The sequence below is a fragment of the Chelonia mydas genome, chromosome 18 (assembly GCF_015237465.2).
Source record: "Chelonia mydas isolate rCheMyd1 chromosome 18, rCheMyd1.pri.v2, whole genome shotgun sequence".
NCBI classification, from domain to species: Eukaryota; Metazoa; Chordata; order Testudines; family Cheloniidae; genus Chelonia; species Chelonia mydas.
In genome coordinates this window covers 12,532,596-12,556,659 of record NC_051258.2, presented here as the reverse complement: position 1 = coordinate 12,556,659, position 24,064 = coordinate 12,532,596, and the positions used below count along the sequence as shown (strand labels likewise).

The following is a 24,064-nucleotide window of genomic DNA, read 5'->3' as shown; positions in this document are numbered from 1 at the left end:
AGGGATATGTAGAATTTATTTCAAAAGAAGAAAGATTAAGGCATTGACAAGTGATTCTATATAGTAGTAAGTGTTCTGTAGTATATTTTGTAAAAGCACTGAAAGTAAAATGAGAGCTCACTACCGCTCAGTATTAAATCTGAGGTGTGTGGCATAGCAAAGGGAAAGCTAGCAAGGTTCTGCTGAATATTGTAAGGTCTTCCACGTTCATGGAAATAGAATGGGATATTGCCACACAGAAATACAGTCACAATATTTAGTAAGATAAATGGATGGATTTGTCTGTCACAAATATGAGTGAGCATGACAAACTGAAACTGAAAGAAATATGGGAGAATAATGGTCTTGGTGAATTATTAGTGTGTTCTTGGTATGGAAAATATTTTGGGATATCTTACGCATCCCTTTCCTCCTTTGTAAAATCTCTTGTAGTTTTATTCTGAATATTTTTGTTTTTTGTCTTGATTTGTGTCTACATGATGTGAAAATGTGGCTAGTCTTTCAAAGAAGGATGTTAATAGACTCTGATTTAGATTCTCTCTTAAGAACTCTTAACCCTCTGTTCAATTAAGGCTTCAGGTTTTCACCCTTTTTGACAGATTAAACTTCCATTGGAGTCAATGGCCTTCCATTCACTTCAGTGCATGTTTATTTGGAAACCATAAGGACCAATGGTCCATAATAATTTTAAAGTGACTATTATCAATGCCTGAGCCTTTATATTGCTCGCTTTTCAGGGCAGGGGCTAACATCTGTTTGGCACAGTTCACTAATTGCATAGGAAAATGTTCAGTTACAACACTAAAGCTGCATGCTGATGCAACTTTTCATGGTGCTATAATAAAGCACTGTTGCAGAAAACAAGACCTTTAGCACCTAAAGAATATTATGTGGGAAGAGGGTCTACAAGAGCATGGAGACATGAAAGAGGAAGATGGGGCAGAAGCATCAGGAGAGTATGAGAGTTAGGTTGGAGGAACAAGGCCAGAATTGAATGAATATTTTGAGTTACAAATGAGGCAAAGCTAACAATTGCATGTGAAAACAGGAAGGGAAATTGGTGACAGAAAAATGTGGCTTGAAGTTGAGACAATGTAGTGACCTGTCATTTCTTAAAATGTCCTCATTTTTAAATGGGCTAAATAACCTCCATCAAGTTCTTCAATGAACAGTGCATTGAAAAGATGAAATATTTCTTAAACTTGCTTGACATGCTGTTGCTGGTATATCGTTTTTATTTCCCTATGATGTATTAGGATCTGGAGTTAATGTGAGTTCTTCTCTTGGCATTGTGCAGTTTTGAAACCGCTCTTTCATGGAAAAATAAAGGTTGTTTGCTTAGAATCTCAGCTGATCTAGTACCATTGCTCCAAAATAGATACGAATAAAAATCACTTCAATTTTTGTGGTCAAAAGTATATGAGGATGAAAGACTGGTTGCTGTGGTTGTATCTTTATTGGTCTGTTGTATAAATAAAGTCCTGAATTTGCTATTTTTAGTGATCGAGCTATTTTCATCTTTTGTGTTGTTGAGTATCCAGCTGACAGCTTTGTAGAAGTCCATTAAGATGAAAAATGTTCTGAAAACTAGTTTCCAGAAAGACCCTAGATACATCTAGTGCTAAGTGAACTAATAAGAACTAATGCAGCTGTTCCATTGGGCTGCTTAGATTTTTGTGTTAACCTTTTATACAATATTAACAAATTAAGTTATATAGGGAAGGTAGCTCTTGATGGTTCAAGGCCCCATATAAAGAATGGCACAAAATAACTTGCCCTTTATATACGAGATGCTGTTGAAACCAAGACCTGTATAGTGTAGGGTTACTGTATGGTAAATAGTCATCCTTTCTTAGTAAAATGTTTCAAAATACTATGTTGTTTTTTCATTCTTTGGTAAGTACTAGTTCAGTCTGAAAGGCAAACTTAAAGTGGTGACCAGTTTGAGAAGAATTGTGGGGGTTTAAGCACTGTCTTAATATGTTTGTGACTCTGGAGTCTGGGGCCTCGTGCTAGGCACTGCAAAAAAGTGTCAGTCCCTGCCCTAAAGAGCCTAGGGCCAGATCTTTAAAGGTATTTAGGGCCTAAAGATGCAGATGGGTGCCTGATGGGATTTTCAAAAGTGCCTAAATGCCATACTCCCAACAGACCTCAGCTAAACGATGAGGGGAAGCTTTCTGGAAAGAAATTGTTCATGATACATGTAGTAATAGTGCCCTCTTTGTTGCAAGTAATAATTGTGACTGTTCTCACTAGAACTTCTGAGTTAACTTGGTTTGGCCTGTCACTTTCTGTAGGTGGGGAGGATACGAAGTGACACAGGGTGCAATCAAATCTTGATTATCCTCTTGAAACTGGGGGATGAGGGGAAATAAATAATGGATAACAGAATGGGATTTCCTGTGCAATTAATACATGTTGTGCAAGACGTGACCTTGTTTTGGATAATCGAGGTTTGACTGTATTTGAGAATAAATTGGTAAACGTGCTGATCCAGTGTTACTGTTTCAGCATCTATGCCTTTTCCTCTCCTCTTTCCTATTATTCTCTCCCACTTGATCCCAAATTTGTTGGCCTGCTGTGAAGATAAAAGCTAGCAAGGCGGAAAATGTGCTTGAATAATGTGGAAAAGTGTGACATCAAATCTGTAGTCTTAATTTCCAGTGACACTTGAATGATTTTTCTTTTATATGTTTGCTGCCTTCCCTTTCTCCTTGTTTTCCCCCTCTTAATTCCTTTCCTCCCAGTCACACCACTAACTGAATCACTGTGTTTCTCCTTCCCATTTCCACCCACCTCTGTTTTTTTTTCCATCCTGCATACCACTTCTTTATTTGAAAAGCATTCTGTAAATATATGAATTGAATGATGGAGAAACAGATTATTTTTAAGCCCTAATGCAACTTCCAATTAGATTATAAATTCAGCAGTTTTGTTTTACTAATTATCCTCCTTGGCACAACTTCTGTTTGTGAGCAAGGCACACTTAATTTGGTTATATTTTTGTTTGGCTCTAGCAGTGTTGGTACAGGTGGACTTGACAAATGGAAAAACAAAAGTGAGGACATGTCGTTGATATTTCCTCAGCTATGCATCAGAGTGTCAGGGGATGACTTTTCATTTTTCAGATAACATTAGCTGAAATGTGTGACATTTCATCAACACTCTACTTACCTGTGACTTTTCAATCGTTTTTTCATATTTTCTTCTGGAAATTATTTTGAATGGATTGGTTAGCCTTCAAACCCATCAGATCTGGCTAATAAAGATTGTGTTTTTGTTTCTTTCGCTTCCATTAATTTGAATGAGAGTTTGTAATGACAGTTAGACTTTATGTATTCCCTTTTGCTTATTTCCCTTGTCTTGCTGTAACTCTTGATATTAGCAGGGCAACACCACCACCACTCTGCTGGGTTTATAGCACTAGAACTGATATAGTTGGTTTACGCTGCTTAAAGAACTGTGTTAGTGCATGGTGGTATGACAGGGCTAGAGTTGTCCACCGTGCAGCACTTTTTGCCTATTTACACCCAAAAAAGGCTCTCTGTGTTGAGGAACAAAGCTTTAATCTAGGTCAAAACTGACATTTTGAAGGTCTTGACCTGTATTAAAGCAGTGCTCCTGAACACTGATGTAGATTTGTGTGTCCACAAAAGCAAGGGGAAAATGTTATAATACAGACAACCCTAAACATTCCAGAGCTCTGAAGAAGAGCTCTGTGGAACTTGAAAGCTTGTCTAGTTCACCAACAGAAGTTGGGCCAATAAAAGATACTACCACACCCACCTTGTGTGTCTGAGTACTATTGTCATTGCTCGGCTAATATTGATCGCTGCTGTAAAACATGAGGAACAGGCAAAAGGGGAGATGTACATTTTAATTGTTAGAAATACACACTATAACATGGGCATCTCAGATTGTGTTTTTTATCGTAGTGTAGAGTGGGGTCTTGTGGATGCCACTCACACTACTGTCAAAATCTACTATTGACAACTGTGTTTAAACATGGTCATTTGCTAGCATGGCTTTCCTGACCTGTTGGTATAGGATTCCCCCCCAAGGAGACATGCTAAACAAACTGTAAATATCCTGAGGTAGAACTTCTCTGTGTTGGCCTTACAGCACTGTTGAAACCCCATTTTAGTGCTGTTTATGCCCTGTCATCTCCAAAATGTACCATGTTTAAGTGTCAGGGCACAAGACGAGAGCTTTATCAGGATGTCTTAAGATGGTTATGACATCCTCTGGGCCAATCAGCACTGGGAAGACCAAGTCACATTAAAATCTACTATGTTTAAGTGTCCTCCTTAAACACACTAGTAATCCAGTCACATTAAAATGTGACTGGATTACTAGTGTGTTTAAGGAGGACACTTAAACATAGTAGATTTCTATGAAATAGACTGGGCCTTAAACTTGGCTGTAGCTAAGCTATTGTACCAACCACTGGTCAAGCAAACTGTACTAGCAATAATTATGTTTAAGCAGAATTGTTACTAGTATAGCGTCAACAGTAGTATGAATGAGACTGTTAGTGCTGCTGCTTCAGAGTGGATTTGCTGTTAAGAGAAGGGAAAAAGAAGATGGAAATCCAAAATGCTCTCATATAGTAGGGAGATCAAGAGTAACCTTTCTGCAGTGCAAGTACAAAAATCATGATGCACATACATTCCAGTTAAATAATATTGCCATGCATTGCTCCCATGTTTATCTAGGGTGTCTTGAAGACATTTTGGATAAATGGGCTGATACAGTAATTCTTATTTCATACTGTTCCATAGTGTGACTGAGAATTGGCTTCTTGTGTCCAATAATCTTTTCTTCTGAATGTCTAAGCCAAATTTTATAATATGCTACAGAGGCAATCCTGGCGCTTACACGCTGGTAAGCCTAACTTCAGTACCAGTCAAATTGGTTGAAACTGTAGTAAAGAACAGAATTATCAGACACATAGATGAACACAATATGTTGGGGGAGAGTCTCACTACATTTGTAAAGGGGAATCATGGGTCAACAAGCATGTGGACATGGGTGATCTCTAGTGGATAGAGTGAATCTGGACTTTCAGGAAGCCTTTGATAAGATCCCACACCAAAGGCACTTCAGCAAAGTAAGCAGCCATGGGATAAGAGGGGGAAGGGCCTATCATGGATCAGTAAATGGTTAAAAGGTAGGAAACCAAGGGTAGGAATCAATGTTCCCTCAATTTTTGACAGGCCGTGTGTGCAAAAAATTTGTTCTGTGCAAATTGTGCTTCTGTGAAGATTTTTGTGCACACGGTGTTTCGCTGTGTGCGCAGGCACAGCTTAGAGGGAACAGTGGTAGGAATAAATGGTCAGTTTCCACAGTGGAGACAGGTAAATAGCAGGGTTTCCCCAAGGATCTGTACTGGGACCGGTGTTGTTCAACATATTCATAAATGATCTGGACAAGGAGGTAAACTGAAGTGGCAAAGTTTGCAGATGATAGGAAATTACTAAAGATAGTTAAGTGCAAAGCTGACCGGGTATGTCTACACAGCAAAGAAAAACCCACAGCTGGCTTGTGCCAGCAGACTTGGGCTCATGGGGCTCTGGCTACGGGGAAGTTTCACTGCTGTGTAGATTTCTAGGTTCAGGACCTTCCCACCTCACAGAGTCCTAGAGCCCAGGTTTGTCTTTCTTTAAACATACCCTGTGAAGAGTTACAAAAGGATCTCACAAAGCTGGATGACTGGGCAATAAAATGGCAGATGAAATTCAGTGTTGTGTAATGCACATTAGAAAACATAATCCCAACAATACATACAAAATAATGGGGTCTAAATTAGTTATTAACACTCAAGAAAGAGATTGCGGCATCATCGTGGCTAGTTCCATGAAAACATCTGCTCAATGTGCAGCAGCATTCAAAAGCTAACAATGTTAGGAACCATGAGGAAAACAATAGATAATAAGACAAAGTATCATAGTGCCACTATATAAATCCACGGAACACCCACACCTGGAATACTGCATGCAGTTCTGGTCTCTCCATCTTAAAAAAGATATATTAGAACTGGAAAAAGTATAGAGAGGGCAACAAAAATGTTTAAGGGCATGGAACAAATTTAATATGAGGAGAGGTGAAAAAGATTGGGACTATTCAGTTTAGAAAAGAGATGACTATGCGGGGATATGATAGTGGTCTATAAAGTGTATTCTGTGGAGAAAGTGAATGTGTTACTTACCCCTTCACATAACACAAGAACAGGGATCACCCAATGATATTAATAGGCAGCAGATTTAAAACAAACATAAGAAAGTACTTCTTCACACGACGCACAGTCAACCAGAGGAACTCCTTGCCCAGGGATGTTGTGAAGGCCAAAAGTATAATTGGATTCAAAGAAGAATTAGAGAAGTTCATGGAGGATAGGTCCATCAATGGCTATTAGCCAAGATGGTGAGGAACGCAACCCCATGCTCTGGGAGTCCATAAACTTCTGGTTTCAGAGTAGCAGCCGTGTTAGTCTGTATCCACAAAAAGAAAAGGAGTACTTGTGGCACCTTAGAGACTAACAAATTTATCTGAGCATAAGCTTTTGTGAGCTACAGCTCACTTTATCGGATGCATGGAGTGGAAAATACAGTGGGGAGATCTTACATACACAGAGAACATGAAACAATGGGTGTTACCATACACACTGTAACGAGAGTGATCAGGTAAGGTGAGCTATTACCAGCGGGAGAGAAGAAAAAACAACAAAAAAAACCTTTTGTAGTGATAATCAAGGTGGGCCATTTCCAGCAGTTGACAAGAACGTGTGAGGAACAGTAGTGGAGGGAAAATAAACATGGGGAAATTGTTTTACTTTGTGTAATGACACATCCACTCCCAGTCTTTATTCAAGCCTAAGTAAATGGTGTCCAGTTTGCAAATTAATTCCAATTCAGCAGTCTCTTGCTGGAGTCTGTTTTTGAAGTTTTTTGTTGAAGAATCGCCACTTCTAGGTTTGTAATCGAGTGACCAGAGAGATTGAAGTGTTCTCTGACTGGTTTTTGAATGTCATAATTCTTGACGTCTGATTTGTGTCCATTTATTCTTTTACGTAGAAACTGTCCAGTTTGGCCAATGTACATGGCAGAGGGGCATTGCTGGCACATATCACATTGGTAGATGTGCAGGTGAACGAGCCTCTGACTGCCATAAACTGGGACTGGATGATAGGGTGGATCACTTGATAATTGCCCTGTTCTATTCATTCCCTCTGTGGCATCTTTCATTGGCCACTTTCAGAAGACAGGATACTGAGCTACATGGACCATTGGTCTGACCCAGTGTAGCCGTTCTTATGTAAGTTTATTTGATACACTGATTTAAATGTGGCCAAATTAATTTTCAGAGATTTGTGACCAAATCAACTTGAGACCAAGCTGAGTTTTCACTATATTGTCTAGAAACTTTCCAGCTAATTGAAAACTGATGTAAATTTGGCTTTGCTTTAATTTATGTTCTAATTTTGGAACTTGGATCCAAAACCTTAGGACTTAGTTCTTTCTGTGCTTTATTCACCTTTATGTTGCTGCATGGATGAATATTAAGAGACAAGTAAATATTCCTGTCTCCTTGTGACATCTGTGGTGATGACTCTAGCTCTAGACCACCCCCAGTCCATTTACAGACACACACAAAAATTATACTTTTTTTTTTTAATGCAGATATGGAGATTTGGGCCTTTGTCCTGCAGACACTCAAACGGAACATTACACATGTGAGTAACCCCATTGTAGTTTATGGGGCTACTTGTGTGTCATGTTCAGCACTTTCATAAGTTTTTTTTGGGACTGGAATCTTAAAGTGATTTTTTTTTTTCTTGCAGGGGAATTAGTTTACAATAACAACATCCAGTCATTGACACAGTGTGAAAGAAAACCCTCGGGGTACTTTTCTCTCACATTAATTGTTCTCTATTTTATATAGTATAAATAGCATGATATAGGCAACCTTTGGCACATGGCCCATCAGGGTAATCCGCAGGCAGGCCACGAGACGTTTTGTTAACGTTGACCATCCCCTGCAGTTCCCAGTGGCCTCAGTTCACCATTTCTGGCTAATGGGAGCTGCAGGTAGTGGCGGCCACCCATGCCACTTCCCGCAGCTCCCATTGGCTGGAAATGGTGAACCGCGGCTGCTGAGAGCTGCGGGGGCCATGCCTGTGGATGGTCAACGTAAACAAAATGTCTCGCAGCCCACCAGCGGATTACCCTGATGGCCTATGTGCTGAAGGTTGCCGAACCCTGATATAGGTTAACAGTAGAGGATGCTCTGAGATACAGCTCATTTACAAGGTTTGTGTGTGTGTGAGATATATGGATTACTTGAACTGCTACCAAAATATGTCTACCTCTTGGGTGAAATGTAGTAACTGGCTAATGGTTAGAGCAACATTACACTACAGAAAATTTGCAAGTAAGTGGGTATATAGGATATAAAATCTTCAGCTTTCATCACTCTGCAAAACAGATTTGGGGGAAAATGTGAGTTCTATTTCTTAAATATTTTTCTGTAGAGAGCCCAGTAAGAACAGTTTTTAGCTGCATGAGTGGATGCTGCTTTGTCTTGCTGTGATAGAGACACTGCAACTTCACTTCGTAAAGAGTAGGATTAAGATATTCTATTCAAAGCCCTTTTTGTTTTTGTTTTTTTTAAAAAGATTTATTTTCTTTCCACCTTCCATATTCATGTCGTGACATTAGAGTCAAGGAAGAGATGCTCCAGAAGCTATGTTTCCCCAAAGTTTTTCAAGTCTGGTTTAATTTGATCAGTTCATCATCTTTCTCTATTGAGGAAGGTTTGGCAGGCTATTAAATGGCTGTAGTAACATGGTATAAGTCACTTGACACAAATCTTTTCTTGCACCTCTTTCACCTGCTTGGCAACTCTTGGGTATTATGGGCAAAAGTAAGAAATGGTGCAGTTGATTGAACACTGATTTAGTGCTAGAGAAGTGGTTCTTGATAATATTTAACTTACTTTCTGAGTTTTTAATTTTTTTTAGTTTTCTGGTTCTAAAAATTCTGTAGATATTATTTTTCCTTTGTCTATACCCTACGTATCAAGCCAATCTGCTTGTGGTGGTACTAAATTTTAGAAATTATAAAGAACACTAGCAACCTGTCACATGTTGCAAGTAAACACACTTCTTTACTTGTGTTATTAATAACACAGTAAGGGATAGAATTTTAAAAATCCAATTAACCTGTCAGTTTATGCTCATTTACTGCTCCTAGATGCAGGATGCTCATCTCTTCATTTACTTTCTGTATTTCTCTGTTTGGCTGAAAAATGTCACTTATAGAGTCTTCATGTTTGGGTTTCAAACACTGTTGGGTAATGATCTTTTGATTAAAGAAACTGTTTTCACAAGACATTTTTTTAAATACAAACATTTCTCTTGGTCTTAGATGTTATGAAATTTGGGCAACATTTATGTTGATAAGGTCCCTTTAACAGAAGAACATAGTTTATTCCATCAAATGCTAAATTAGAGGAAGGGAATTGTTATATGTGTTCACATTGCTATGCAATAGGAAGTGAAACCTGTCTTAAATGACCACTCAAGGGACTAACACAAATTGGGTTGGCCAGTAGAGATGGTCTTCAAAGATATCAAAAATGTACTGGAAACTCTAGGGGTATTTTAAAATGGTTACATAAGATAGGGGGATTCCTTATTGGAGGTGATCTTTAATGCAGGTTTCCCTTTATATCAAGGGTCATACATTATATTCTTGTTTTTGGTGATGCCTTTTGGTAGAGGTTGATATGCATATTGCTTGGAAGGACCATTGGTGCAATGTTTGTGAAATTCTGTGTGTGTGTACTTTATTTACTTCTTATTTCCTTTGTACAGATCCGTCGAAGGCGCCTTGCTCGGCTTGCAGGTGGACCATCTTCCCAGCCCACCACCCCTCTTACCTCTCCACAAAGAGAGAACCCACCTGGACCACCTGTAGTAGTGCCAGCCCCAGGTCCATCCCCCAGTTTTGGCCTGAATGTCCATAGTATGACCCCAGCTACCTCTCCAATTGGTGCATCAGGTAGGTTGCAACTTAATCACTGAAGAATTATTTTGTGGTGGTTTTTGTGATTATTCTATTGAAGATTTTAAACCTCTGATATAAGTGCTACAGTTTTTTCTGGTGTAATTTGAAAGGAGTTGAGGAAAATGGACACTTTTTGATATATATAATTATTTTCTGGTAAACTATATACAATTGTTTAGGTGAATGCATTAACATATTTTAAAGGAGTAAACCAGTAAAGGAGAGAGCTCTTCTGTACAATTTTTTTTTGGAGGGAGGGAATTACAAATGCTTCTAAAACAAAGTTTACTCAGAATTAAAACATGGTGTTGAGTGAAGTATGTAATTTAGATGATAGTTGACAATGCTTACATCTTCTGAGTATTCTGAATAAGAGAGAGCATTTTTTTCCCATCTGCCTTTTAGATTATCTAAGATTTTAAATAACTTTTTTTTTTTGTTTTGGTTTCTAGCTGGACTTCACCACTCGGTTCCAAAGTCCAGTTTTGTTTCAGATCGTGCATTACTAGTGTTTGGTGCATTTGAATGATGCATGTGGTGTCTCTACGTATTGTTTATAGGAGCAAAGTGTGTGAAGTCAATAAACAAAGGGAAAAACAGTCTTCTAACATTTCTGGAGGGTAAAGGTAGAATCACTTTCAGTTACAACTCTTGTGAATCTAGGAGTCAGAAGGCTTGGAAAATGTCCGAACCAGACTAATTCCTATTTATTTATTTATTTTTTTAAATGAGCAGGTGAGAATGGGAAGAGGGATGTTCTTTTGCTGAGACAGAGTTAATTATGCAATTTTTATTTATAATCTGGGTTTTGATCTAAACTTGGCACACATGCCAAGTATTATAAACTTCATCTGTAATCACAAATTATATTTCATGTTTATAGTTTTATGAAATTAGAGGCACTGAACTGAGATTTTTTTTTTAAATGTTCAGTATTTCAAAGGTGCTGGTTTGCTATTTTTAGCAAACTACCACTAAAAGATCAGAGAGATGTTAAATAGTTGGGGGGTAATGAAAAATATTTTTCTATGCCTGTGCAGATCAAGCTAGCGCATGACTTATTTGCATTGTGAGCCTTTGTCTAATGCGCTGGGTTTATGGTTATGTCCTTTGGAACATACATTCAGTAAAGTCAACCTAGAAGGCTGGAAACCTCCTCCTTTTATTACATACAGTCCTGTCTCAGGACTGGTTAGAACTCTGACTCCTTGTTATAGTGTTGACTTGTCATAATGGATTTTTTCTTAACTGTTCTTTCTACCGCCCATTTCTCTGCATTTCAGTCATGACTGAGAGTAGTTATTAAAAGCATTGCCAGAGAAAAGCTAATTACAGTTACAATTTAAAACAGTACACTGGCCTTGTGATAACAAAGAAATGACACAGAAGCAAAGGTGATTTTAAAAAAAAACAAAGAAACAACCTGATAGTCCTGTAAGTAACTCAGTAGGTATGGTGCAGAGTCCATGTAGTTTGTGTGATGGTTCTTGGGATACCCAGGAGGACTGAGAGTCACCTTATTACCCCCTGCCTTTAGCGAGAGAGAGAGAGAGAGACTTGCTTGTGTTTAACTGAGTATTGGCTCCTTGACATCAGCAGCCTGCTGTTACCCAAACAGACAATCTACTCTGGGCTATTCCAGCCCTTGCTTTGCCTTGGAGGTTAACAATAAATATAACCCAGTCCCTGAATTCTTTTGAAGCGTTCCCCTGTAGTGTCCAGTCCTTTATTTACTGAATGCTCACCGAAATACCAGGTTTGTGGTCCCCAAGAGAGCAGTGTATACAACAGCTTGCCTGATTCAACTAGGGATCAGCATCTAGCTTCACACCACAGAACTGAGATATACTTATAGTGAAAACGATAAGTGTATTATCAAAGTTTCAAGAGACCGTAAGGATAATGGAAACAAGGGGGTTACATATAAAATAAAATCGTAATAATCATCCTAGAGACTAATCTTAATTTACCAAGCTAACCGCCTGTCTAAAGAGTTCTTATCTCACCCAAAGTCTTTTGCAGTGTCGTCCACTATGGTAGGCAGAGATCCCATTTTAATCAATGTAAGTGCGCTGTCCTTTTATTTCCTAGGTGAAGAATAAAGGTACACCTACTTCCTAGGTATCTGTCTTGCTTTCTCTTTGTATCTTACAAAGTTTATTTTCTGTACCCAGAGTCAGGATCACCAGCCATGTCTTATTCTCAGTGTGCTGCCTCCTTGTTGATTTCACACACACTCCCCTTCCCTCCCCTTAACTCTCTGGGTAAATGATTGCCCATTGTGTTATCTTGCAATGCTTAATTTGTATGTCAGAGAGACAGGTGAATAAATATCTCTTGTCTGCCTTTGTAACTCTGCCTTGATACAGACTTTAAAACATATTTTCAGTATAGATACATAACTCCTTACATAGTATCTGTACCTAGATTTCTCAATTATATTAATGACCAGTGTGACCCTGGCTTTCATTTAAGAACCCACATGACCTTCTTTGGTGAACCAGAATCAGGATATTCTTGTAACCCTCTTACCAGTTGGCATTGAGAGATTCATGGGTCACAGTTTGTTTACCTGGGGAGGTCAGTCTGGCAAATTTATTAGTCTGTTCTAGACACCCAGAGCCTAGGGATGCATGAGCTGTTGGTTTGTCATGGCCAAAAGCATAAAATCACTAGTTAAAGTACAGTGTTCACTTTCCATAGTACTGATTACTGAAACAATGTTCAATTTTTTTTTTCAGATCAGATGAGGGGGTTAGATAAACTAGAAAACTGATGGTGGTTATTGAGAGTGTTGTTCAATGCTGAGCATCCACTGTACACGCTTCACATCAGCAAAGGTTCATTTAAAGCTATACAGTTTGCAGGAATCCCTTAGCAGTGCTACATGTTCTCTCTGTATATAAATCTCCCCACTGTATTTTCCACTGAATGCATCCGATGAAGTGAGCTGTAGCTCATGAAAGCTTATGCTCAAATAAATTTGTTAGTCTCTAAGGTGCCACAAGTACTCCTTTTCTTTTTGCTTAATTGGCTGAGAATGCTGTTAAAAATGACATGCTAATTGTCAGCTTCAGCCCAACATAGATTGTTAACCCACACTTACCGTATTCTTTAGTTTTTGTTCACAACTGTTAAATATACCATGTAAATCGTGGCAGGAGTGAGTTACATATTCCTTCTGTGTTTTCATACCACTCTATAGAACATACTTGTCTTTTCAACTGGGATGTTTTGTTAATCTTAGTTTAACTGTATTTCTGGTATACATGCTAATTAATAATACCTTGCACATCTATTATGCCTTTCTTCTAATGATCTCAGAGTACACTTCAGACACACAACCTGTCTGAGGAAATTAAGTATTATATGCACTGTGCACAAAGGGAAGTGGAGTTAGGAATAGTCTGGGCTTCTGGTGCTATGCTCTGGCCACTAGGCTGCATTCCTACCCCATTTGATTCAGAGGTTAAAGGCTTATGCCCTATTCCTGGAGATATGGAGGTTTGCTTTTTCCCCTTCTCAAGAGAGAGCGGTTATCACCCCCTCTTCTATGAACTCTTCTTTTTTTAAGGCCCCATTTCGAGGCCACAGTACTCCAGCTAAGCAGGGTTTGGACACGCTGCCTGATCAGGCTTGGCAGGTGATGGTTTTCAAATCATACTCATTAAAACAAAGTGCTTGTTCTGTTCCTTCTTATCTTGTCTTATTTTAGTTTGTAATTTAAAAACTATTAGTTTGCTTTGGGATTACCCTGTAAGTGGATGGAATCCAAAATGGTGGTTGAATTTACAGAACAGTGGCTATTCCAGCTCTACCTTGCTGCATGAATCTGCCATACTTTTCAGAAGAGAGCAGTTAGAGCTCTAATATTTGCCTCCTGCAAATCTGAACCTACTGGTACCTCTGTTAATAGCTAGCATTTACGTGGAACTTTAAATGTTCAAAAAGCTGCGCAGACGTTAACTAATTAACATTGAGAAGGTATGATTACATTACATATGGCTTTTAGCATATACAGTGAAATAAAAAGAAACGCACAATCATATAGTGACTATAAAATTCTGCCCACACACAGATTTTGCCCAAAAGCTTCTGCTTCCATGCTGAAATGGGGAGGGTTGGCTGGGTTCACTCTAATTATTTATCTACTTTTTTTTTTTTTGACAGAAGAGTTGGTTACCATTGATAACTAGTTTCAGAGTAGCAGCCGTGTTAGTCTGTATCCGCAAAAAGAAAAGTAGTACTTGTGGCACCTTAGAGACTAACCAATTTATTTGAGCATAAGCTTTCGTGAGCTACAGCTCACTTCATCGGATGATTACTTTCAAGCCACCTAACCTGGGGAATTGGGAGACTGACATAGTTTAGCAGTAAGAGCAAATAAACGTCCCCACTAGCTTCCATAAATAAATTAGAAGATTTTAAAAACTGAGCTCTGCAATATGTATTTCAAATCATCCAAAGAAAGTGTCTCAAAATTCCAGTTATACATTAACATTACAAAATCTATTTTTGATGGAGAAGATGGCTTTGAGAGTAACCAGTTGGTGAACTTAACTGTCAGCTGGTGTCTCTTCATCTGCCCTTAGCATGGCAAAGCTTTAAGGAGTGCATCCTAATTTAGTGTTGCTCCATCCCCATCAAGTTACTGGGCCATCATTACACTTTGTCAATAGTTTAGTTCTTTTTGGAAGCTAAATCTGTACTTGTTATCAGAAGTGTTCTGAGAACTAAGACCCCAGCAAACCCATAGAAAAAGCTAACACTTTTTAAGGGGTGTTATGGAGACATAACTGTAACATTACAGACCTAAAAGTGGCAATTCTTCAATAAAAAAACTTCAAAAACAGACTCCAATGAGAGACTGCTGAATTGGAATTAATTTGCAAACTGGATACAATTAACTTAGGCTTGAATAAAGACTGGGAGTGGATGGATCATTACACACAGTAACAGCCATTGGTTAGTCTCTAAGGTGCCACAAGTACTCCTTTTCTTTTTACACATAGTAAAACTATTTCCCCATGTTTATCCCCCCTGCCCCCCACTGTTCCTCAGACGTTCTTGTCAACTGCTGGAAATGGCCCACCTTGATTATCACTACAAAAGGTGTTCCTCCACCCACCCCCCCCCGCTGATAATAGGTCACCTTACCTGATCACTCTCGTTCCAGTGTGTATGGTAACACCCATTGTTTCATGTTCTCTGTGTATACAAATCTCCCCACTGTATTTTCCACTGAATGCATCTGATGAAGTGAGCTGTAGCTCATGAAAGCTTATGCTCAAATAAATTTGTTAGTCTCTAAGGTGCCACAAGTCCTCCTTTTCTTATAACTGTGACCCTTTTCAAAATATGCCCTATTTTTGGCTACTTGTTTCCATGTATAGATTTACTGTGTATATCGGAATCATGTTAAGATACAATAGTATCCCCTCAAATTCTGATAGATGGGACCATGCTGTATTATAACATGATTCCCCCAACATGGTACTTTTTGTGTGTGTAGGTGTGGAGCTGATTTATTGACACCCTCTCTGCATTGCAGCTGAAACTTTTCTAACAATAACCATATGGTTGTTTCTAGTGTAGGTCCCTGACCAAGTTGAATAGGGATTTTTTTTGACCATTTAGCCAAATTATGCCGCAGTGCGTACTGTCTTCCATACCACGTTTATAACATGGATTTAAAAATACAAAAGTCCTTTTCCATATTGGACAAAGAAACTGCTAGAAACAAGGACATCTGACAACTTCTTACTTAACTAATTTATACCAGTGTAACTCCATTGAAGTCAATGGAATTACTCCAGATGTACACTCATATGTAGAAAGAGAATCTGGCCCAACCCCATTTAAATAGCTATTGCTAACATTTTGTTATAAAGTGTGGACACAACCAGATGCTTGGTTTTTAAAGTTTTGAGAAGTGTTTTACTTAACTTTTTCTTCATTTTGACCAAATGAAACAAATTTTTTTTTTTTTTTTTCCAAATTGTATTCTTCTGCAGGCTGGCCTTATTTTTGCTGTTTAGATTTTCTCGTGAAGTTGAAATTTGTGTCAAGGCTTTGAAATATTTTGTGAAGAAACTGCTAAAACAAACCACTTGCAGAAAAAATGGCCTAATCCTGGATCTGTTCTACTTCACTCTCCACATTGTTAACTTGAAAATGTGATACTGCCATAGGCATGGGAGAAGCTACTGCAGATTTTAGTAGTAGTGCTGGAACAGACCCAGTGCTAGAATTTAAAAGTGGATTGTCAATCTGGTTTTACGCTTTTAACCTGAAACCTAATACTATTCGAGGAATGTCTTGTAAATAACAGATGGAAAACCCTACAGGAGTGGAATTCACTGCTGCTTTTATATTAAACAAGCAGGCTAATACCTTTTTCTTTGCTTGGTCTTCAAAGAGCCCAGTTATCAGCACACAAGTATAATACCACAGAACTGCTACAGTAACAGTTTGTAATTTAATAATTATTAGTAGGCAAGACTTAACCTAACACCCCTCTCCCTGACCCAGTATCACCAGACAGGAATTTTAGGAGTGTGCTGCAGTTCAGCGCTGACCTCTATATGGATGTCAGTAGCACTCAGTCTGCTTTCAGTAGTTTGAATCCAAGGTTTATTCTGCATTAATACGAATTTTATATGTGTATTTCTCCCTACACCCTAGAATGCTGGTGTGCATGCCTTCACATCAGAGAGAACCTGGCTGACTGGCACCCAGGTTAGCCTAGCCATATTGCATAGCTGCACTTCCATTATTTTATCCTCGCCGGTGCTGCACTCATCTGTTTGCATTTCTAGGATATCTGGGGCATATCCCGTGGTTCTTTGTGCTTTAGTAAGTTGAGCCACACTGGTTCTTTCCCACTGAGTTGTGGGAGATGTTGTTTCTCCTTCTGGGCACATGGAAGGAATCATGGGAAAACAACCAGCATTTGAATGGTCGTAGCCTGCATCCTCACTGCTAAGTGGGCAGGATGCCACCCAAGCGAAAGCCTCACTTGGGGTTGAGACTGTACTCCATGACTGGCCAGCTAGCTTGGGTTGAAAGCATCACTGAATTCAGGTCGGAGGTTTTAGTGTGTGGAGGAGAACCAGCTTATGGGGAACACTCAGGTCACAGCTGAGGTTAACTCTGCAGTAAAGACTAAAACTTTTGTGTTCATCTGAAGATAGATAAACAGACAGGGTTGGGATGACTTGGCAGTCTTTTGACATCGTATAGCACTGTCTTACAAGTGATCAGAGTTTGATAGTGAGCTTAGTTCCTCTCTTCCTTGCTTGGGAAGGTGGACTGGGGTTGCACTGGTGGGACCCAGAGGTAACCGTACCCAACCTGCCTCAGACAGGAGAGTTTGGTCTCTGCAGAAGGGAGGCCTAGAGAGGGAAATTCCTTTTTTCTTCCTGCCCAACCCACAAAGGCAAAAATGGATTTGCATATAAACTGCTTTTGGTGCAAACTATTAGCTTGTGTGAGTGCATCTCTGAGGGTGATCTATCCACATGAGAGATGGGGTCAGATGGATGGACACACAGTGATACCTACACATATCTAATAATATATCTATAAACGACTCCATGAACTTTAAAACTTGGCAACAATTTGCTGTGAGGCACTTCTTCTGATTTGGTCAGTCACTTTCTACAGCCCGAGGGCTGTTTTTGTTTTGTCTATTAACAGCATGTACATTATTTACTTTAGGATTAATTTTTAAAAACTGGCTGACCTCACAAACCTGTAGGGAAATTGTATCAAAGCATCAGTATGGATTACCTTGCTCTCACATTGATCACTTCAGGCATTTGCATTCAGTGTAATTTTTTGAAAGGAGGAGGGATGGGAGAAGGCTGTTATTGAGCTGGGTAAGTGTATTTGACGTATCCATATTTCTTACCTGAGCAGGTTGGAAATGAGGAAAAATTCCTGTAGTCCTCTTTTTGAGCTCTGGTATAAATCACTGCCAACATGTAAATCTTGCGAATATGTAAACCTTGGTACAGTTAAAACATAGAATTACCACAGCTTCACATATCACTCAGATGTACAGAACACAAAGAGTTTATTTAAAATCAAACAGTGCTTTTCTTAGAGGGAACCCTGAGCATTTCACAGACATGAATTAAGCTTCCATTCTCTAGTTCATGCTGCAGGTAAGCATTCTTACCTCTACTTCTACAGACAGGGAAGAGGAAGTACAGACAGACAAACTTGCTGAGGCCATACAGTAATTCAGTGGCAACAGTATTGTAATGCATTATCTGGAATCCTTAATAGCTGGATTGAGAAATGATTGCAAAAAACTACATGGATCTCACTGGATAATTATGTGGTGGCTTCGCCTCTCTGCAGCACTAATCTGGTTGTTGCTTTTCTTTAGGAGTAGCCCACCGAAGCCAGAGCAGTGAAGGAGTGAGTTCGCTCAGCAGTTCCCCATCTAACAGCCTTGAAACACAATCTCAGTCTCTCTCCCGGTCCCAGAGCATGGATATTGATAGTGTCACCTGTGAGAAAAGGTAAAGAATGCTGCTTATACTACCAGGCAGATATTGCACTACAGGCCATCTAAATATGTACAAAGAAAATACTCTTTATCTTCCCCTCCCAACCATGTTAAAGGTCAAGTTTAAAATGTTGTATTATTTCCTACAGTGTGTAACCTTGTGCTTTGTCCTGTCTTTTTAATGGAGTCACTTTCTCCTAAACTGTTACAATACAGAGGGTCATCCTAGACATCACAAGTGACCAGCATGTTGATGGGTGTGACTTAATAACTGTATTCAAAATAAATTGTAGGATGGAATGGCTGTACATTTTTCTTTGCCTGCTTAAGAAATTCATTGTCATATTTCTTGTATTTAAAGCAAACATAATATGAGAGGCAGACCCAAAAGACCCATTTACTGACTAGTAACTTAATTGCCACATTTATGGATCTGGTATTCCCATGCATCCGTCCTTTTTCCTGAGCAGTTTCCATTTAAGAGAACACTCCTTTAGTCAGCATCTTCATAAAGAACTATCTTTGGGTTTCCAGCAATTAATGGGCTCTTCTGTTCTTTCCTCTTACAGTATGTCCCAGGTGGATGTAGATTCAGGAATAGAGAACATGGAGGTCGATGAGAATGATCGCAGAGAGAAAAGGAGCCTGACTGATAAGGTTGGCTAGTCCCAGAGTCTGTTTCATTTCAGGCCAGATGTAGAAACTCTGTATTGTGACCTTTAGCTCTCGCATTGTATAAGTGAGCTTACTTGGATTATGCAACTTAATGTTTAAATTTAAAGCATGACTGTTTTTTGTTTAACGTAATGCATGCTACTGTTTCATAAAGTATTAGATTTCTTTTACGAAGAATTTGGCTTAGACTCAGTCTACTGCCTTTTACTTGTATTAGTGAGGCAGATGGACTAATAGATGAGCATTATGATACTGGCTTTGCTCTCAATTTTTCCATGCAGATGTCTTGCTTTCCCTTTTACCACTAGAAGTTTTAAATCAGACTTAGAGAATTGTCCCTAATCAGAATCAATCTTTGGTAGGCCCCCCCAAAGGATGTGGAACAATAGTCAGATTGGTGGAAGAGCAATATATAGTATTGCTCTTAATCTGTCTTCCATTGGATCACTCACCTTTGTGCCACATAGATGTTTTTGAGGGGAAGTACCCAACCTTCAGGCGTCATCTGACTACACTCCCTTCCTCAAATTCCCTGGTCAAACCTAAAAAAGACAGAACTCATGAGATAATGAACTTTTGTAGCAAGCAACTGGATGGTCTCAGAGTGTTTTCCGCACAATAGCTTCAGCAATCCAGTGAATGGACTCTGGGGAAAAATGCTCTCGAGACCTTGGGAGGGATATTATACCTTGAAATAAAATTAGTTTAACCCTCAAAATCTGGTTTTTCTGTGATGGGATTAGATCAAAGCAAACACTTGTTACAGGACATAACTGATATAATTTTGAAGACCATGTTCTCCTTTGTAAAACACTTTTAGATCTCCTAATGAAAAGCATTATATGAGTTAGGTATTATTATTTATTACAAAAGAGAGAAAGAAGAGCAGCTAGCTCTCCCACACATCTAGACAAGGGATGGGACCCTGAAGAGCAGAATGGGGGGAACCAGACCCAAAGGTCAGATTCATTCCAAAGTTATCACTTGACTTTTGGGTCCAATGCTAGAAATGTGGCCTTAATGTGGGTGTGGAGAGGCTTCCACCAACAATTTTCGCAGTGCTCCTTCTAAGCCTTTGTTTACCTCTGTACTGTCATTAATAAACTCAGTTGGTGAAAGTCTGGCTTTGAGCCATGTTGCAATAACCCTGATGCAGAACTAATTTTTCTGAGCAGTCTCTAGTTGCAAGCCAGGCAGTCAGACAGCTTCCATTGTGCTGCTGTGAAATAAGTAGTTTCAAATCAAGGGTGGCTTGAATAGGGGGCTCAGTGGAGAGTACGAAGAAGCTTTGAAAACTTGGCTTGATTCCTCTTTAGCCTTCTGACTCCTCTGAGTGAATGAATTGGAAAGGAGGCACCCCAAAACCATTTTATAAGTAGGAAATTTCCTTCCCTTCCTTCTGCATGGAAAATGTGGGCATTATTTTAGAATAACTTTGATATTTTGATAATGTCAGTATTGAAGCCTTTTTGTTTGCATGAAAAGGAAGCAGAAGAGTTTGGGGTTTAATTCCCTATAGGTTCTTGTGTTGTGTGAAATACAAATAGTACCAGTTTAATTTTACATACCTTACAGTTGTTAATTGAATTCACACTAAGTTACCATATCTGGTACCTAGGGAGGTGGTAGAATCTCCTTCCTTAGAGGTTTTTAAGGTCAGGCTTGACAAAGCCCTGGCTGGGATGATTTAACTGGGACTTGGTCCTGCTTTGAGCAGGGGGTTGGACTAGATGACCTTCTGGGGTCCCTTCCAACCCTGATATTCTATGATTCTATCCTGCCCAAGCTTTTAGGTTATTTGAGGTCCGTAGACATGTGTATTGTTTCTTGGCTGCAGAGGAGGGATGGAAAAATGTGAAACAATAGTGGTGGATAACTTTTGTGGGAGTGGTAAGGAAACTGAGGCAATCTCTGCTGGATCTTGAGTGCTAACCTGAATCAGATTTTTTTTATTTTATTTTTCGGTTTTTTCCAGTTTGAATTTTCTCCCTCCCCTGCCAACCTTTCTTTTTTAAAGAGAGCAACTTCTTCAAAAGATACTGACTTATCCTGAAACTTTTAAAAAAGCTCAATATCAGCTGAATACCTGATGTGTTCTATCTGATAAATATGCCATACTCTTCCAGGAGAATGGGCTTTGATCCAACAGGCTTTTTCCATCTCTAAACTGTTGTGGCTTAAAATCGCATTTGCTGGTATTTTGCCATTGTGATGTGATCTGGCCCGTTTACTTTGTGTAATTGACAACTTTAGCATGCATTGGAAACTGATGTACGGTAAAATGAGAACAAAGGCATATGGGTTCAGGCTATTCCAATGCAGACCACATCAGGTGAATTGTATTGCTTAAGTCAGTTAGCTGCAGTTGTTGCCATTAGAAAGTCAGCATTTGCTGATGAGAAGGAAAGAGAATAGAAAAGATGGCAAGTGTGTTGGGTTTTGGTGTGATGGAATTAGGAAGAGTGGGGTGAGGACGGTCCAGTCACCAATCCAGTAACCAGTGTGTCCCAACAAAAAGTGTTTGGGAACTGGTGGAATGTGCCCTACATCATAGAGCTCCAAGTGCAGGGTTCTTGCTGGGAAGTGCTAAAGAGAAAAAGAAGAAATAATTTTAGGCAGAAATCACTGACCTTTATGCAACAAGTATTTTCAGTGTTCTTGAGTGATTCTTGTGTCTAATTACAGTTAGCCTTGCCAGCCATGATGGAGAACAAAGGTTGCTGGTTACATATATGCAAAAAGAAAAGGAGTACTTGTGGCACCTTAGAGACTAACCAATTTATTTGAGCATAAGCTTTCGTGCAAAAGCTTATGCTCAAATAAATTGGTTAGTCTCTAAGGTGCCACAAGTACTCCTTTTCTTTTTGCGAATACAGACTAACACGGCTGTTACTCTGAAACCTGTTACATATATGTTCTGGAAAGGGTTTTAAACACTATTAATTCCTCCCTCTTTGCAGATGATGATTATCTGAAACTTGCTTCCCTTATTTCTTGAGCTACTTTTCCACCTATGCCCCCCAAAATCTGGCATCACCTTTGTAAAACCACCGTAATTCATTCCTTGTGTTAGCAATTATTTATTGTGACAACTTTTTGATGGGAGTAACTGCAGAGAAGCTTCTTTTGCCTTGGAATTGAATACAGTTAACATGGCTTTACTAAGTGAAGGGAGGAGATGAATGAAGCAGGCCCTTGAGTACTTTGTCCTGCTCTTTCCTCTTTCTAAAGAGAGGCAAAGCTTTGGGACTGGATGGAACAAAAGCTAGATTGAGCAAGCAGCAGTTTGTAACAGTTCTCCCAAGTGTTATAATCAAAAGTTTTCACTTGGTATCAGGATTAATTTTCTCAGTTTATTTTTTTTTCTTGTATTCTCTGTTTGACAAAGTACTTATTAAATATGCTGAGACCTGTTAACATTCATTCAGGTCTCATCTAGCAACTGGAAATTCCCAGTTGCTTCCAGGCATCACAGTGTGCAAACTGCAGTTTCATTTACAGTGGAACTTCCGTGTAGAATTAAGTTTTTTTTTAAGAGAGACTGACTTGTGCCGTGAGACTGCTCCTACTCCTATTGAAGTCAGTGGAAGTACTCCCACTGACTTCAAAGAGCTGGGATCGGGCCATGAATAAAGAGCATTCCTCTGTATTTAACATTCAGCAAGCCAGCTAACTCGAAATGGTTTTTAACTGTTGTATGGACACAATTATTTTTGTTGGTCTTTCTTTGGTAAAACAAAGATTAAAAAGAGGGGAAAATCTTTAGGTTTTCATTTTGAGATGAAATCTTAAAAAATGGAGGTCCTGTCTGCTCTGGGTGGATGTTAAGTAAAATTAAAATGAACATCCAACTCCTTGTAAGACTAGAGAGTTGTGCCAGTATCCAGGCTAAAATTTTTCTTCCTCCCACATTATTTTCTAATATGAGGTATGCCAGTTGCTTAGCACCATATTGTTGTGTGCTATCATTATTTCATTTCTCCTATAATTCTTCTTTGTATAATTTTACTTTTTGGAATATCTTCTGATACTTGTATGACTGTCCTTTCATAAGCACTCAGAATCTGCTCCCAGAGTCTAGTTGTGACTTTCAAACTGACATGCAAGAAGCCTTTCAGAACATTTTCTTCACAGAATCAATGGATAATAAGTGGTGGGTTTTGTTTGTCCTGTTTCCTTTTGGCCACCAGAGCTGATTTAAGGTGTCATATTGTCCCTGTTGAAACTTTGACTTGCATAAGCCAAACCAAAATGAATGCAAAAAATGTTTCCCTTTCCCCTCAACAAGGAGCCTCCATCAGGATCGGAAGTATCTGAGGAGCAGGCCTTACAGCTGGTCTGTAAGATCTTCAGAGTATCCTGGAAGGACCGAGACAGAGATGTCATCTTCCTCACTTCGTTCTCTGAGCAATTTAAGCAGAACCCAAAAGAAGGTAGGAACTTCAGTCGTTTGCATTGTGCTAGTTAAGGTATGAAAGAACAGATTGGAGGAGTCATGTCTCCGTTTTCAAACATTAAGACGGTGTGGCTGGCTTGTTGTTCGGCTTCATCTCTAGGTTTTTGTTCGGCTGCAGTCATATAACTGATGCTGCAGTGATGCTTGAGCTTTTCTAGCTGCGTTTTTTGCTTGATGCAGACGTTATTGAGCACAAAATACATTTGTCATCAGCAGGTGCCATTACAATGGGGCCACAGTACATGGACAAAGGCAAGATCCTTCAAGGTGCTGAGCACCAGCAGCTCCCATTGAAGTCAACTGCCTTTATAAAATTGATCAATGTGTTATTGGGAAACTATTGTGCAA

General features: G+C 39.2%; 1 protein-coding gene across 6 annotated transcripts in view; it reads left to right on the top strand.

Annotated features, from left to right (window-relative positions):
* The window catches only part of UBE4B (ubiquitination factor E4B), a 64,898-nt gene that overhangs the window by 3,002 nt on the left and 37,832 nt on the right, over positions 1 to 24,064 (top strand). For all 6 annotated transcript variants that reach the window (XM_007053715.4, XM_037880952.2, XM_037880953.2 and 3 more), the window contains exons 2-5: positions 9,875 to 10,061; positions 18,463 to 18,598; positions 19,155 to 19,242; positions 23,549 to 23,693. In XM_007053715.4, coding sequence (XP_007053777.2) covers positions 9,875 to 10,061; positions 18,463 to 18,598; positions 19,155 to 19,242; positions 23,549 to 23,693 — 556 coding nt within the window. The remainder of the gene's footprint in view (positions 1 to 9,874; positions 10,062 to 18,462; positions 18,599 to 19,154; positions 19,243 to 23,548; positions 23,694 to 24,064) is intronic.